Source organism: Lepidochelys olivacea, assembly GCF_965140295.1.
Source record: "Lepidochelys olivacea isolate rLepOli2 genome assembly, chromosome: 23".
NCBI classification, from domain to species: Eukaryota; Metazoa; Chordata; order Testudines; family Cheloniidae; genus Lepidochelys; species Lepidochelys olivacea.
In genome coordinates, this window is record NC_140433.1 from 3991242 (window position 1) to 4007869 (window position 16628).

Genomic DNA, 16628 nt, shown 5'->3' on the forward strand with positions numbered 1-16628 from the left:
AGAGCGCTGGCCTGGGGGAGGGGGGGACAAAGGCGAGTTCCAGTCTGGACCCTGGCCATCACAGCCTGAGATCTGAAGCGGGGGGGGGGGGGGGGTCAAGGTGGCAGCTGGCCCAGCTGCACAGCAGAAGGCTCTCACGCCTGCAGAGTGAAGGCAGGTGCTGGGCAGAGGCAGAGGCAGGGATTCCCTTTCCTTCCCCTCTCCCGGTGCTGATCCACGGCGGGGAACTAAAAATAACGAGTCAGTGCCTGCCGGGGAGGCAGTCCCCCAACTCCTACACCTGCATGGGGTCCGCTGTCCCTCGTGCAAACTAGAGCCAGACACGCACCAACCCCCTGTGCCCCCCCGAGCGTCCTAGCATAGCATCATAGCATATCAGGGTTGGAAGGGACCTCAGGAGGTCATCGAGTCCAACCCCCTGCTCAAAGCAGGACCGACCCCAACTAAATGATCTCAGCCAGGGCTTTGTCAAGCCGGGCCGTAAAAACCTCTAAAGAAGGAGATTCCCCCACCTCCCTAGGTAACCCATTCCAGGGCTTCCCCACCCTCCTAGTGAAATAGTGTTTCCGAATATCCAACCTAGACCTCCCCCACTGCAACTTGAGACCATTGCTCCTTGTTCTGCGCCCCGCTGTGCTCGCAGAATTCCCAAAGCCGCTGCTCCCAGAAGAACACGCCGGCTTACTGGGTCCACACTCCCACAGCACCGCTTAACGCCCAGCACTTCGCTTTGTCGGTAGAGAAAGCCAGGATCCGTCCATCAAACAGAGATTCGAATGGCTGTGAGCCGAAACAGAGGAAACCAAGGGAATCTACGCGTGGATCCCAGGGTTACCTATAAAATCAAGTCCGAACTCGTATACTAGAGCCTGCCCTTGATACAAGATGCCCTCTTGTCTAATAAGTCCTGCTCCCCTCAAAGTCCCCCCAAAAGGGGGTTGGACTAGATGACCTTCTGGGGTCCCTTCCAACCCTGATATTCTATGATTCTAAGTCCTTCTCCCCATGTTTTTCAAACAGGATGGCTGAGCTCCTCCTTTTGTGAGATCAAGCCTGGGGGCAGCTTGTCTCCCCCGATGTTGTTTCACCTGTAAAACAGCCCCCTCTCCCCCCGCGCTGTTCATCTCTTCCTGTTAATTTTCTCCTGAAGTCCCTGCAAGCTCTTCATGAGCAAATACACCCTCGTTGTAAGATACCCCAAGTTCAGCCCAAGAGAGAGGTCTCTATCTCCTGTCTGGTGGAGCCAGTTTCTGGGTCTCCTACCTGTAATGACAAGGCTTTGAGACCAGGATTTCCAATCGATATACGGATCTCCTTACATAGTATCCCCACGTACATTTCACTAAGCTGATCACGGGCTGTGTGACGGATGCGGGCTTCAGTTAGAGACCTCACGGGACTCTCTTTGGTAATCTAGTCTGTAAATACCAGGCCTAGGGCACCCCTAGAACCTATGTGCACCCCTGGGCCCTCTGCCCACTGGCAGGTGGTACGCCTGGTAGTGCAGACCCAAGGGTGGAGGGGTGTGTGCCAGGGAAGTCTCCTAGCAAGCACCTATCATTAGGGCCTCAATTCTGAGGCCCTGTCTTGGAGATTGCCCCCTACTGACCCATGTTCCCTGCATCACAGCGTCCCCTAGCACTGCGCTGGGGCATTGGGGTCAGCACTGACCACGAGGGGAACGTTCCCCCTATTGAACTACCAGCCCAGCTTCCTGCTGTGCCCAGTTTCTCCAACCCCACATGTTGTTTGAGATCATGGCTGCCTCTCTGAGCCTCTGAGGCAGCCTCACCAAACAGAGGCTGGAGGCTCGATTATTAGGCCCATAGGAACTGCCGGACCGGATCAGACCGGATCCCCATCTACCCCAATATCCCATCTTGAACAGCAGCCAGTCCCAGCTGTATCAGACGAAGGTGCAAGACACACCCCCTACTGGGCAATGATGGGATAACCTGCCCAGAGGGGAAGTTGCTTCCATGATCTGGGTTAGGTAGAGACTGGAGCGTGCGGGTTTAGCTCCTTTCCAAAACACTTCTGTCACATCATTCTGGATAGGCCCATTTTCTGCACCAATATCCAACCCTTGAGTCTGAATCCTGCCCAGCTCTTGGCTTCAGTGGTGACAATAATCATGAGGCAGCGAGTTCCGCAGGCCAGTGGTGCTTTGTGTAATGATCTAGTCATCAGCTTTAAACGTGCTGCCTTGCAGCTCTTGTGTTAGGAGCCAGGGTGAAGAGCAGCCCCCGATCTACCATCTCCATCCTCTCTCTGAGTAAGTCTCCATTCTAAACTACACCCCCCCCCCGCCCCGTCAGCCTTCTCAATCTCTCTTGTTCTTGGGTCCGTGCAGTGCCCATCACAATGGGGTCCTGAGCAACGACAGGTGCTCCCATAGGACACCTAATAGCAATACTATTGTACAGCACGTGGCACAATGGGCTCTGGGCCAGGACTGGGTCCGGGGGTGTCGCTGCAACTAGGAAACACCCTTCCAAAAAGACTGTGGCCAGGAGCGTGGAATGAGGATTACCGTAACACACCTAATAAATATTAAGTAATGATATAGACCTCTAATGGTCTCCCTGCCTATCTCTGAAAACCCTGTGTGTCATTGCTGTGTTCCATGGTGTGACCTGAATGGAACACAGTTAGCCCAAGCCAGAATGTCCTTATATAATACACACTCAAATATTTTCTGCTGTTTCCCGTCTCATTCCTTTCATCACTTTAACCTTTTGCTTTTTCTGGCCACTGCTGCACATTTACTATTAGGTGTATTATGGGGGAATTAGAAGCCGCAATCAAGATGAGGGCCCTGTTGCGCTGGGCACTGCCCAGGCACGGAGTGACCGAGATCGGGGCCCCGTCGCGCCAGGTGCTGCCCAGACAGAGTGAGAGCCAATCCCTGTCCTGAAGAGCACAGTTGAAATAGACAGGACAGAGAGAGTTAGAATTATTCTCCTGATTTTACAGAAGGGAAACTGAGGCACAGAGGGGTTATTGATTGGTAAGGGACCTCTTTGGTCGTCTGGTTTAGCCTCCTGCATCAACGCTAGCCACTGAGGACTGAGGCTAGATCTACACACGGATTTTGTCCCGGTGTGGACAATGCCAGTTAGGGGTATGGTTTTGTTTTTTTAACCTGATGTAGTTATTCTGCATCAACCCATAGTGTGGAGTATTTATAGTGGGATAAATGTGCCTTATACCAGTGTAGCTTATTCCCTTCCTGTTTGGGTACAAGCATCTTTATCCCACTATAACTGCATCCGCTCTGGGGGTTGTACAGCTTTAACAAGACTAAGTTATCTATTAGGTGTATTATGATAGCACCTAAGATCCTCAGTCATGGACCAAAAGCCTCACCCCATTATGCCAGGCACTGTACATTTTATTGCTATTAGGTGTATTATGGTAGCGCCTAGGTACCCCAGGCATGGAGCAGGACCCCACTCTGTCAGGTGCTGTACTTATGTATTGCTATTAGGTGTATTACGGTAGCCCCTAGGAGCCCCAGTCATGTACTGAGCCCTCACTGTGCCGGGGGCTGTATAAAGGCAGAGCAAGAAGCCAGCCACTGCCCCAAATTGCTGCCAAGCGAAGTACTTGGAGCAGGACAATTTTTTGTGCATTCACAGAGCTTTAAGACTCAGGTCCTCAAAGGTACTGAGGTGCCTAATTCCTATGAGGGTTAGGAGTCTGCGTACCTCTGAGGACGTGGGCCTCAAGGAGTTGCCCAGGGGGTCTGCAGCCGAGCTGGGAATAGCGCGGTGACCACCCGAAGACGTAGAAATTAGGTTGATGTCATGACGGTGCTCAGGGGCGTGTGAAATCCACCGCTCTGCCCACCTCACCCCCCTGCGCTGGAAGAATGCTTCCGTCAGGCTAGCGACGGCTGCTCGGGGAGGTGGTTTTCCTATCCCCTTCCCGTCGCTTTCAGCTGCGGCTGCTCCGAAGCTCTTCCAGGACAGCCCCCGTAGCGTCGACAAGCCCCGAGCCCCGGCACTGCGTCTCCCCCAGAAGGCCAGCTTCCTTCTCCTGCCGAGGAGCCGGGATCTTCAGCGGTGTAATGTTCATAGCACCTGTCCGCATGAGCTCTCTGGATCCATTTGGTCCTCGTCCCCCCCCCCCCCCTCCCGGCCTCCCCCGCTGGTTACAGATTTAAATCTGTAACCTGTCGCTTCTTTCTCTCTCCCTCCCCCTGCCCCCAGGATCTGGAGAATGACTACAAGTGCACCTGCCCCCAGGGCTTCTACGGGAAGAACTGCGAGATCAGCGCCATGACCTGTGCCGACGGGCCCTGCTTCAACGGAGGCACCTGCGCCGAGAAGCCCACAGGCGGCTACACCTGCCACTGCCCTCTGGGCTACCACGGCTCCAACTGTGAGAAGAAGATCGACCGGTGCACCAATAACCCCTGTCTGAACAGTAAGGGCCACGCTGCTTTCTTCTCTTGGGGGGGGGGGCGGGTGAAGGCCGCACGCAGGCCTGGGCATGACTGGGGGGGAACCTGTGTTTGCTGCGCCGTCCTGCTCTCTTCTCCTGAGCTTCTGGGCTGGCGGTGACAGCCATTGGGTGGGTCTCACCCCACTCAGCCAGGGCCCAGGGCTTCGCTGCAGGATGGCTTCCCCGGCAGCCCTGCTCTGAATGGGAAGTGGGCTGGAATCTCTACGCCATCCCCTGATGTTTCCCAGGGCGAGCCCAGAAAATCCCTGAATGGAGCGGAATAGATCCCCTGTATGCAGATCCCCAAGACACTAGAATATGCCTCTGCCCAAAGCAGAGGCATGGTGGGGATCGGGGTTCAATTCCCTGCTTTGCCGTTGATCTCCTGTGTGACGCTGAGAATGTCACTTAGACTGTGCCTCAGTTTCCCCATCTGCAAAACGGGGTAATAATCCTTCCATTGTCTATTTAGATTGTAAACTCTTAGGGCATGGCCTTCTCTACGTAGAGAACTATTCTGGGACAAGCCAGGCTTTGGATTTGAAATGTTAGCACTGTTCTGAAATAGCTTCCCATGTGGCTGCTCGCAATTAAGGAGACTGGGGCAAGGTTTAGGGCAGCAGTTTCTTGGCACCCCAAAGGATTGGGATGGGGGTGGGGGTTAGCCATCTCTCAGGCACACCCAGAGCAAGGGCCATCCTCCCTCAGTGGGCAGAGTTCAGTGGATCTCCCCCAGGGTACACCTGGGGGTCTGCAGTGGTCTTCCAGGGTACGTCAACTCATCTAGAGATTGGCCCAGTTTTACAACAGGCCACGTAAAAAGCGTTGGTGAAGTCAGTACAAACGGCAATTTCATTCCGACCACATGAGAGAGCCAGCAGTTGCCTAGAAGCCGTGGGCTGGGACACTTTGGTAATTTGATGTCCGATTTTTGCAAGCAAGTCGTTTTTAAGTGAGGTGTAATTTGGGGGTGCGCAAAACCAGGCAGACTCCTAAAAGGGATGCAGTAGTCTGGAAAGGTGGAGTGCGGTGCACCAAGGTGGCTGGGGTTTTCCTGAGAGTGCCCCTGGAAAAGGGAGGGAAATACTTTCTGCCAAAAATTCAGAAAAGAAGCCCCCAAAAAGGACCGTTTTGGGGGGTGTTTCATTTGTTATCTCCCCTTTTTCTTTGGAGGGAGCTCTGAAGCCCCACCCCCCCAGAATATCTCACACCTTGATAAATTGAAAGATCTGTTTGATGAAAAATTACAACCAGTTTCTCCTGGTCCACCCCCTCCTTGCCGCCCACCTGATGTCTTTCCTGACACCTACATTAAGAGCTCTCTGGAGAGAGGACTGTATTTTGCGTGTCTGTACAGCACCTGACACAACTGGGGCCTGGTCCAGGGCTGGGGGGTGGGCCTGCCTCAACACTACTCTAATACACCTAATAGCAACAAAAAATGCACCGTGTCTAAGGACTGAGTCTCCTAGCTGCTCCCGTAATACACTTAAATCACAATAAAAATGTACAGCACCTGGCACAATTGGGTCCTGGTCAATGACTGGGATGCCTAGGAGCTACCATAATACACCTAATAGCAATAAAAATGTTCTATACCTGGCAGCATTGAGTCCTGGTCCATGACTGAAGCTCTCAGCTGCTACTGTAATACGTGTAATTACAATAGAAACATACAGCACCCAACACAATGGGCCATGACAGGCTCCTAGGTGCTACCGTAATACGCCTAATAGCCATAAAAATTTACAGCCCTTGGCCCAATAGGGACCCTCCTTGGCTGGGGCTCCTAAGTGCTCCCATCATAGAAGCAGCAGTCCTATGCCGCACGTTGGAGAGGAGTCGCTTAGTAGGTAATGTGGTCTAGTGGACAGAGCACTGGACTGGGCCTCTGGAGACCTAGGTTCTAGTCCCACTTCTGCTGTTGCCTTGCTGCGTGTCCTTGGGCAAGTGCCTGTCCTCACTCTGTGCCTCAGTTTCCCCTCCCACACTTCAGAGACTCCAAGGCCGGAAGGCACCATTGTGATCATCTTTCACTGACCTCCTGTATAACCTAGGCCCTAGGACTGCCCTGAATTAGTTCTTAGAATCATAGAAGATCAGGATTGGAAGAGACCTCAGGAGGTTACCTCGTCCATCCCCCTGCTCAAAGCAGGACCAACCCCAACTAAATCATCCCCGCCAGGGCTTTGTCAAGCCAGGGCTTAAAAACCTCTAAGGATGGAGATTCCACCGCCTCCCTAGGGAACCCATTCCAGTGCTTCACCCCCGTCCCCCAGTGAAATAGTTTTCCCTAATATCCAACCTAGACCTCCCCCACTGCAACTTGAGACCATGGCTCCTTGTGCTGTCCTCTGCCACCGCTGAGAACAGTCGAGCTCCATCCTCTTTGGACCCCCCTTCAGGTAGTTGAAGGCTGCTATCAAATCCCCCCTCACTCTTCTCTTCTGCAGACTAAACAAGCCCATTTCCCTCAGCCTCTCCTCATAAGTCATGTGTTCCAGGCCCCTGATGCTTTACGTTGCCCTCCGCTGGACTCTCTCCAGTTTGTCCACATCCTTTCTGTAGCGGGGGGGCCCAAACTGAATGCAATACTCCAGATGTGGCTTCAGCGGTGCCAAACAGAGGGGAATAATCACTTCCCTCGATCGGCTGGCAATGCTCCTACTAATGCAGCTCAAAATGCCGTTAGCCTTCTTGGCTACAAGGGCACACTGCTGACTCATATCCAGCTTCTTGTCCACTGTAATGCCTAGGTCCTTTTCTGCAGAACTGCTGCCGAGCCATTCGGTCCCTAGTCTGTAGCGGTGCATGGGATTCTTCCGTCCTAAGTGCAGGACTCTGCACTTGTTCTTGTTGAACCTCATCAGATTTCTGGTTTGAACTAGAGCAGATCTTCTAGGGGAAAAGAAAAATCCAGTCTTGATTGGTGTATTTGATCGTCAGCTCTTTGGGGCAGGGGCTGTCTCTCTGTCTGGGCAGCACCCGGCACAATGCAGCCTGTAGCTGGTGCTGGAATTCTGCTGGTAGGTTGAAGTTGAACAGCCCCAGTCGGCAAGAATCGTTCCAAAAGTTAGCACTAACCTTCCGAAAGGGGGATCTCAAAGAGGGCGAGGAAGCTCGTCAAAAAGGCCCTGAAGTCTAATGTGGCAAATGCTTAGACGGGAAGCTGCTTATACATACGGAGGAGAGTCCCAAGGGGCAAACAAGCTATACGTGAAAGAGACCCCCCCTCCCTGGGAGCTGAGAGCCACTCTGGGCTCTTCCTGACTCTGGCGTGACTGGGAAAGTAAGGATCCAGCAAGCCAAATTGTGCCCTTGCTTGTTTACTCAGTCCAGGATCTCTCTGGAGGTGTGGCACAGAAGGATGGTGGTAAATGGCAAATGGGTCAGAGAAAAGCCATGAGAATCATCAGGTATCAGAGGGGTAGCCATGTTAGTCTGGATCTGTAAAAGCGGCAAAGAGTCCTGTGGCACCTTATAGATTAACAGACGTATTGGAGCAGAAGCTTTCGTGGGTAAACACCCACTTCGTCAGATGCATGACATGTGTCAGGTGCCACAGGACTCTTTGCCAAGAATGATCAAGGGATTGGGAAGCCTTCTAGTGAGAGACTTAAAGAACTCAATCTCTTTAGCTTAACAAAGAGAAGGTGACATGACCCCAGCCTAGCCGTAACCACATGGCGAATAAGAATTTGATCCTGGGCTCTTCAGTCTGGCAGAGGAAGGTCAAACATGATCCAGTGGTTGGAAGCTGAAGCTAGACCAATTCAGGCTGGAAATGAAGTGTCAATTTTTAACTGTGAGAGTGATTAACCATGGGAACAACTTGCTGAGGGAGACAGTGGGGTCTTCCTTGCTGGCAATTTTTGAATCAAGGCTGGATTTTTGTTTTAAAAGACGGGCTCGAGTTCAAACAGGAATTAATTCAGTGACGTCCTATGGCCTGTGCTACACAGGGGAGCAAGATGATCGCAATGGGCCCTTTTGGCCTTGGCATCTGAGGCCCTATGAATGAGAAGCACTGCGACAGAATTCTATCCCCTGGCATAAGGGGCATGGCTGGGGAGAAGCACAGCTGGCTGGGGATTCTCCCTTGGCGGGGGCGTGGCCAATGACTGTAAGTTACCGCAGCCTTGGAGCTGCTCTAACTTCTGCTGGGGATCAGCCAGCCCCAAGATCTGGAGCTGGGAGTGGGGGTTGTAAATAGAGCAGCATCCAGCCATTCTTCTCTTTTTCCTCCTGCACTGTGCTCAGATTCAGCCCTGTGTTAGGGCTCAGTGCCCTCAAATTCTGCTCTCATGTACACCCAGGCATTGCACAGGGGTAACCAGGAGCAGCATTTGCTCCAGTGCTGGGAACAGAGCTAACCCTTCCTTTGATGGTGGTGATGAGATGCCGATTCAGGAGCTGGACTAGAATCCGGCTAATCCAGCAACCAGGAATGAGAAGTAGCAAAACCAGAGAGGTTGCTCTGGGGGCTCAGAAGGGACTGATCTGGGACCCAAGCAGTTACACCAGTGCCAATAAGGACCCAGTGTGAAATGCCCTGGATTTATAGCCCAAAGCAGGATCAGGCACCGTATCAGGCTCTACTAATAATCATTCCCCTTAGCTCTTTCCGTCATCTGATCTCAAAGCACTTTATAAAGAAGGTTGGTATCATTATCCTCATTTTACAGATGGGGAAACTGAGGCACAGAGCAATTGCAAAAGGAACTGATTTGCCTGTCACCCAGCAAGCAGAGCTGGAACCAGAACACAAGACTCTAGAGTCCCTAGGCCACACGACCATTTAACATTATAATTAGCCTTGCAGTAGCACCGAGGAGCCCCAGTCATGACCCTGGCCCCTATTGTGCTAAGCACTGTACATTTTGATTGCTATTAGGTATATTACTGGAATGCCTAGGGCCACCCCCTCCCGGTCATAGCCCAGGGCTCCATTGTGCCAGGTGCTGTATATTTTTGCTGCTGTTGGGTGTATTACGGTAATGGCTAGGTGTCCCAGGACCCCATTGTGCCAGGCGCTTTACAGACATGGAACAAAACACAGTCTCTGCCCTTAATCACATCCTGCTCTGCGGTGAGCTGGGATCACAGTAACAATTACCTTTGTGTCTCCAGCTCCCTGTCACTTGTGTGGCTGGGGGAGCCAATGCCAGGAGAGATTTTTCTCGTTGCTCCTGGGGGTGCCGTCCGGCTGTGACCTGCGGATCCCAGGGGGTTGTCTGGCTGTGGCTTGCGGATCCTGGCACTGTCTGGGTGTTGCCTGCAAGTCCCTGGTGGGGGTTTGTCTGGCTGTATTCTACCCAAGGCAGCACTCCACGCCAGTCCTTTAAAAATAGAAGTGCTTGTATTACATCCGTGGTGCCTCGTTAACCAGTGATACTCATTGCTGCAGGATGCTGGGGCCAGATCCGCAGGTGGTACGAAACAGTGTCGCTCCATTGGAGACAATGGGGCCAGATCCCCTCTTGGTGTAAATCGGCATTGCTCGGTGGAGCTGTGCCGGTTTACATCAGCCGAGGCTCCGGCCTGGACAGTTCAGCAAGAGGCAGGGGCATGTTTGGTGGCGGATGACTCTGAAGGTTTTTGTGCTTTAGGGTGCAATCAGGTCACTTTCCCAGGGGTGGGCTGCCAAGGGAGAGGCGAAGATTCCTCTTCTCCCAGTGGGATGTTACGGCCTAATTAGGTGGCAATGGGGTGAATCGGGGCAGGGGTTAGACCCCATCTGCCCTCGGTTACAGGAAGGAACGGGGCGGGACAGCACTTCCTGGGTCCTTACACTGCAGCTTCCCACTCCTTTGGGAAGGAGCAAACCCTCCCCTCAAAGCCAGGGAAGCGGAGGGGTGTTGGTGGGTGAAGTGGGATCCTTCCCCTCCAGCTGGCTCAGATGGGGCGGCCGTTTGGCAGTGTGCTCAGTGCGCAGGACACGGGAATCCACTTGGCATGAACTGGGCTCCCTTGTGGGCAACACGACTCCTGAGCCAGAGCTCCCCGCCAGAGAGGGCAGATGGGGCAGGCTGTGGGGGGGCAGGGGAAGGGGGGGGAAGCTCATACATTTTGTGGGGGAAATTTCGGCTCAGGCAGTGGACTGGAACTCAGGACTCCTGGGTTCTGTTCCCAGCCCCGGCGCCTGCGGGACTTGGGTGAGTCGCTAACCGTTCTTCCTGTTCCCTCCCTCTGATCGGGGAAAGCAGCTCGCCTGAGATCTGGGTCTAATGTCTGTGTACCAGGCCCAGACCCTAGACGGGAGAGCGAGTTCACCTAGTCTGGCCTCCCGTGGAGCACGGGCCCTTTGGACCCCTGGAGTTGACCCCGATAGCTCTAGTGAGACTGATTCATTTCAGGCCTCGGGAGGCCGAAGGCAGAGCCCAGGAGAGTCCGAGGTGCCCACAGTGCCCGGGTCCCTGCCGGGGCGGGGAATGGTCTGGGTGGGAGGTGCCCGGGGTGGGTGGCGGCACTCCATGTTCCAAGCGCAACGGGGCCCTGATCCCGGATTGGAGCTAGAAGAGTCTGACCCTGGGGCATCCATGGTCCTGCCCCCTGCCTTTGGCCCCATGCCCGTGCCCGTGCCCGCCAAATCTATCCCAGGCTCAGCCGGGGCCGGGCCACCCCCCTGACTCGCTCCGTCGCTTCCTCCTAGGTGGCCTCTGCCTGGACGTGGGCCGCCGGGTGCTCTGCAAGTGCCGGCCGGGCTTCGCCGGCACCCGCTGCGAGCGCAACGTTGACGACTGCGCCTGCAACCCCTGCGTCAACGGCGGCACCTGCCTGGACGGGGCCAACAGCTACAGCTGCTCCTGCACCCTGGGCTACGGCGGCAAGGACTGCAGCGTGCGTGTGGACGCCTGCGGCTCCAGCCCATGCCTCAACAGCGGCACCTGCTACGCCCACTTCTCCGGCCACGTCTGCGAGTGCTCCGCCGGCTACATGGGCCCCAGCTGCGAGTTCAAGGTGCAGAGCCCCACCCCGGCCAGCAGCCGGCGGCTGGCGGTCGACGACCCCTTCCCGATGGCCCTGGCTGTCTCCTTCGCCCTGGGGCTGGTGACCCTGGCCCTGGGGGTGTGCGCAGCCCTGGCGGTGCTGCGGCAGATGAGGCAGGGCCGCAAGGTGGTGAAGGGCACCGTGCGGAATGACCTGGACACCATCAACAACCTGAAGGAGAGGGAAGGGTTCCTCGTTGCACCCGGGCGGTTCAAGGTGCCCAACAAGGAGCCCAAGTTTGGCAGTGACGGCCTCCGGGACAAGTTCAACTGCAAGCGGAAGCTGCTGGATCTCAGCGGGGACGCCGCCTGCAAGAAGAAGCCGGAGAAGTAAGTGACCTGGGAGCTCCTTTCCCTTGCATCTCCCGGCGGGTCTGGGCCCAGCTCCCCTTCCCCCGGTTGGTGCTTGCGGGTTCTGCGTTCGCTGGAATCGGCGCGGCGACTCCGGCTTGGTGCGGGGCAGGCGTCGGCGAATCGATGCAAATCAGGGGGTGCGGTGCGGTTGTTGGCAAGTCAAGGCGTGATGTCTGAAACCAGTGGGGCGGGCGGCGGCGGCAATCTGCGTGATTTCTGAAATCAGCCAGCCATTCGGCGCATGAATTTCTGAAAGCCGCGGAGGCGATGCAGTGCGTGGTTTCGGAAGCCGGCGTGCTTCAGCACCTGCGTTGCCATCGCTGGCCACCCAATGGCTGGTTTCAGAGCAGCCACCGTGGTCGTCTGTATCCGCAAAAAGAGCAGGAGGACTTGGGGCACCTTAGAGACGAACCCATTTATTTGAGCATAAGCTTTCGTGAGCTACCGCCCACTTCATCGGATGCATGTAGTGGAAAATACAGTGGGGAGATTTGAATTGGAATTAATTTGCAAACTGGATACAGTTAACTTAGGCTTGAATAAAGCCTGGGAGTGGATGGGTCATTACACAAAGTATAAAACTATTTCCCCATGTTTATTTCCCCCTCCCCTGCTGTTCCTCAGGCGTTCTTGTCAACTGCTGGAAATGGCCCACCTTGATTATCACTACGAAAGGTTTCCCCCTCCCCCCCATCCCGCACTCCTGCTGGTAATAGCTCACCTTACCTGATCACTCTCGTTATGGTGTGTATGAAACATGTATGTGTATGGTGTGTATGAAACATTGTTTCATGTTCTCTGTGTCTATAAAATCTCCCCACTGTATTTTCCACTGAATGCATCCGATGAAGTGAGCTGAAGCTCACGAAAGCTCATGCTCAAATAAATTGGTTAGTCTCTAAGGTGCCACAAGTCCTCCTTTTCTTTTGGCAACTCAGTGCAATTCAGTGGCCATGGTGCAGTTGCTGGCCATTTGGGGTGGATTTCCAGATATCTTCACAGACATCAGTCATTCACCATGCTCCAAAGCCTGGCGCTCAGAATGGCTGGGTGCTCCCAACTCGAGCTGAAATAAAGGGGCGGTCCAGGTGGTCAGCACTTCTGTTAATCAGGATCTAGCGGCCTGGGTCAAATCCAGCCCTGGTGTAAGAGGGCTCAGCTTCCGCTGATGTCAATGAGAGTTGCACCAGGACAGAATCTTGCACTATGTCCCTCTGGCGTGCTCAGCTGGAATCGGGGCAGGGAATCGGGCACTGCAGATCTCCGTGGGGTGTTCTCTGCAGTGTAGGGTGGTGATTCAGTATTTGCACTGCAGGCCAGTGCAGATCTTGATTGCAGTGCGCTGATTTCACTGCCTTGTGCAATCAGCATGGCACTGCACTCAGTGGAATCACTCCACTGCATTTGAGATCTGCACTGGCATACTGACTGCAGTGCCCTATTGATTGACTGGCCTGTGAATTCAGTCCCTTGCCATTCGGATCTCTGCCCCGCGGGGGCTGAAATCGGCACGCAGCAGCCAAGTCCTCCCCCTGTTGCAACTCTGCACATTGCAGGGCCGTCTGGTGCATGGGGAATCACCTGCAGAGTTTGCAACTGGGGCTGAGGGCTCTCTGGGCAGATGAGACGTTTGTAATGAACATGGGGGAATTTTGCCTATCGGTTCTAGCAGCCGTGGAAGGTCTCAGGCCATGTAAAAAGAGTTGGTCTATGTATACAAATTATAACTGACATTTAGAGCAAGGCGTGGGGGTTTTCTGTCTGGTGAAGGAGTGCATCTGAATGGCCTCACCACAGCTCTGTCCTGGGCAGCAGTATTGACGGGATGAGACGGGGGGAAAGCAAAATGACAAGCTGGCGCTCAGGACAAGCTGCTTGAATCTGAGATCCGCTGGGCCGGGACTGGGCTTCATAATGGATGGGGTGCGAGTGCGGATTAAAATCCCGCTGGACACAGGCTTGGAGAATGCGCGGTATAGAGGGACCCTGCACTTGCTAAGGGATGTGGATTGAATGGGGCTTAAATATCAGGCATAGTAGTTAAGAGATGTTAGAAGCCCATCAAGTCAATTGCTGCTCTGAGAGCACCCCCCATCACTCCTTGAGCGCAAGGAGAATCCCTAGTAGTGGTATAGGGGTCTATGACACACAGCAGAGCTGTTCTGATTCCAGCCAGTCGAAGGCGGCAGCATCTGCGCAATCTGCATCCTTGAGTGTGTTTCAGCCCTGCCCCCTGCTGGATGCAATCGGAGCTGCCCAGCCGTGGGTCATAAACCCTCTAGTGCATGCAGAGCGTCTCCTTTAGGCCGAGCAGCGCAGAGGGGCAGGGGCAGAGCTGGGCTTGTGGAGCAGGAGGGTCCGAGCTGCGTGCCTGTGAAGGTCCAAGCGTGAAGCTTTGATGCTCTCACGAGGCTGTAACCAGATAGGGGTTTACTTGGCAGACTTGCTGGAATTACATGGCCGAGAAGAACAGCGGCACGGGTGCTTGTGTATTGCCTGGGAATGACAAGGAGGCAGGTCCTTTCCCAGCCACTGTGGCCAAACGACCCCAGCTCCTGCTAGTCTAAGAGTCCCGATTCAACCCGCAAGGGGAAGGCAGGCTGGCCTGGAACACAGGAGACCTGGGTTCATTTCCTGCCTCTGAGTTGCTCCAGACAAATCAGTGGCAGTCGCCATGGGCCTCGGTTTACCTGCGGGATAGCAATGCTCCCCTGCCTCCTGGGGGCGCTGCGACCCTCCATCCATCAACGCTGGCAGGTTGGCCGCTGTATCGGACTGAGAGAGATGTGAATCCTTGATCCTGATGCTTAGGGGCACTGGATCTAAAATAAGTGGCAGCATTGGAGTGTCTCCCCCATATCCCTGAACCCCTCTCTGTGGGCCCTGAGCAGCAGGAGGGCTTGTGTGCTGAGCTCGTTGGGGCTTTGCTCCTCTGGGAAAGGTATGTTCAAAGCCAAACGCTTTGGGTTTGTCCCAGCCAAGGTTTCTCTGCCACCTTGTAGCCCTGGGGGAGGGGGGGAGAGACTGCCGCTGGGCTGCATCTCCTTGTATCTCCTCGGCAGTAGCCTGTGGCCTGTGCCACTGGCGGTCGTAGCCACGTGCGATGCAGCAACAGAGGGAATTGCTGGGGCCGGGAGCCGCGGGAGGAGTGGGGCAGCTTGGCTGTGCCAGTGGGGGTTACCCGGCTGCTCCCCCATATTGGCAGCAGGCACCAGATGGGTGGCCAGGGGCAGTTTGTGTGCCCAGCCCCCATGACGGGATTCTGCCCTCTGCTAGCAGAAAGTATAAGGCAGGGGGTCCCCCGGGATGCAGGGCAGAGATGATGGATGCTGGACGGCTGAGCCCCAGAAGGCGCAACACCATCAGATGTTTGAGCAGCTTTGTCTGCCGAAGCACGGGGCAGGGATGTTTAAGAAAGGGAGCATTGTGCAGTGGGACCCTGGGGTTCTATCTATCTATCTATCCCCTGGGGTGGGGAGTGGGGTCTAGTGGTTAGAGCAGGGGGGCTGGGAATCAGAACTCCTGGGTTCTCTTCTGCCTCTGAGTCCCCGGTTGATGGTGTTCAAGTCACGTTCTTCGCATGTCCCAGTTTCCTGTCTGTACAGTGGGGCCAGGGGGTGCTCAAAGGGCGTTTGTGACCGGGTGCCTAGAGAGCATGGGTGAGGCGCCTGGAGCTGGCCTCGAGCCAGCCCCCAAAGCAGCGTCTTGCTAGGGGCCTGATGGGACACCAGCCCCGCCACCCCCGGTGGTTCCCTGTCAGCTTTGGACCAGCCCTCCACGGAGGCCAGCCTCTCTCCATCAGCACCTGGCTCCGGGGGCTGAACTGATGCCCGTGGTTTGTTCCTGTGCGTCTCTAAGCAGCGTGTGAGCTACGTGGCTCTCTGGGGCTACGCAGGCAGCCGGGCTGGGGCTTGCTCGTTGGGACAGCCTGGGATCGGCATTCTCTGCAGGCCTAGAATTCATCTCCCCCCGGAGCCGGCTCCGTTCCTCCTCCAGCCATGCTGCAAAGACTGAGCGTTCGGGGCACACAGTGAGTTTTAGCGGGGGTGCTTTATTTCTGTTGAAGCGTCCCCTAAGGAGCCCCCCCCACCAGGCTTCCCTGGGGTACCCAGGGCTGTGCGGCACCTCGCTACTACTCATGCTTAGTGCGAGGGAGCATTGTCAGGGCCTGCCGGGGCTCAAGTCCCCGACTCCGCCGGCCAGTGGCAACTCAAGCGCTTGCCGTCCCTCTGCAGGTCCCTGTGCTCAGCCCTGAGCCCTCCGCGCACCCCCCTGGAGAGTCCAGCCCCCAGTCCGCTGGACACTTGCAGTATTTACAGCTCCTCTGCTCCCAAAGAAACAGGTCGTCCCAGCTTGCTGGTTCCGCCTCGGTTCTCTGCGCCGCTCCACACACTAGGGCTGCCAGGTGTCCGGTTTTTGACTGGAAAGTCCAGTCGAAAAGGGCACCTGACCGTGTCCAGTCAGAAACAACCGACCGGACACCCAAAGTCCGGTTACTGCCTGCCGGGGCGCCGGAACAGCTGGGGTCGAGGAAGCGGATGACAGGCAGGGAGGTGCTGCGAGAGGATCATGGCACAGAGCCAACAGTGGGGGGCAGCAAGTGGCCAAGCCACCACAATCCTCCCCCCAGTGTGCGCCTGCCGCCGGAGCCACCCTCTCCGGCTCTTCCAGCGGCAGCCACCTCGGCGGTGGCAGCAACCCCAGGGATGGACAGCGAGAGTGCGCCCAGGAGCAGCACCCCCACCCTCCCACTGCCAGCTCCCACCATGCCTGGGTGAGTAGCTGGGTCAGGGCGCGCCCTCCCCGCACACCTGCTGTGCCCCCTGCCTGGAGCCC

At 55.5% G+C, this 16628-nt stretch overlaps 1 protein-coding gene across 2 annotated transcripts in view; it reads left to right on the top strand.

Moving 5' to 3' along the window:
• DLL3 (delta like canonical Notch ligand 3) overlaps positions 1-16628 on the top strand; it is a 257656-nt gene that overhangs the window by 57072 nt on the left and 183956 nt on the right. For both annotated transcript variants that reach the window (XM_084612808.1, XM_084612809.1), the window contains 2 exons: positions 4215-4431; positions 11102-11768. In XM_084612808.1, the coding sequence (XP_084468934.1) occupies positions 4215-4431; positions 11102-11768 (884 nt within the window). The remainder of the gene's footprint in view (positions 1-4214; positions 4432-11101; positions 11769-16628) is intronic.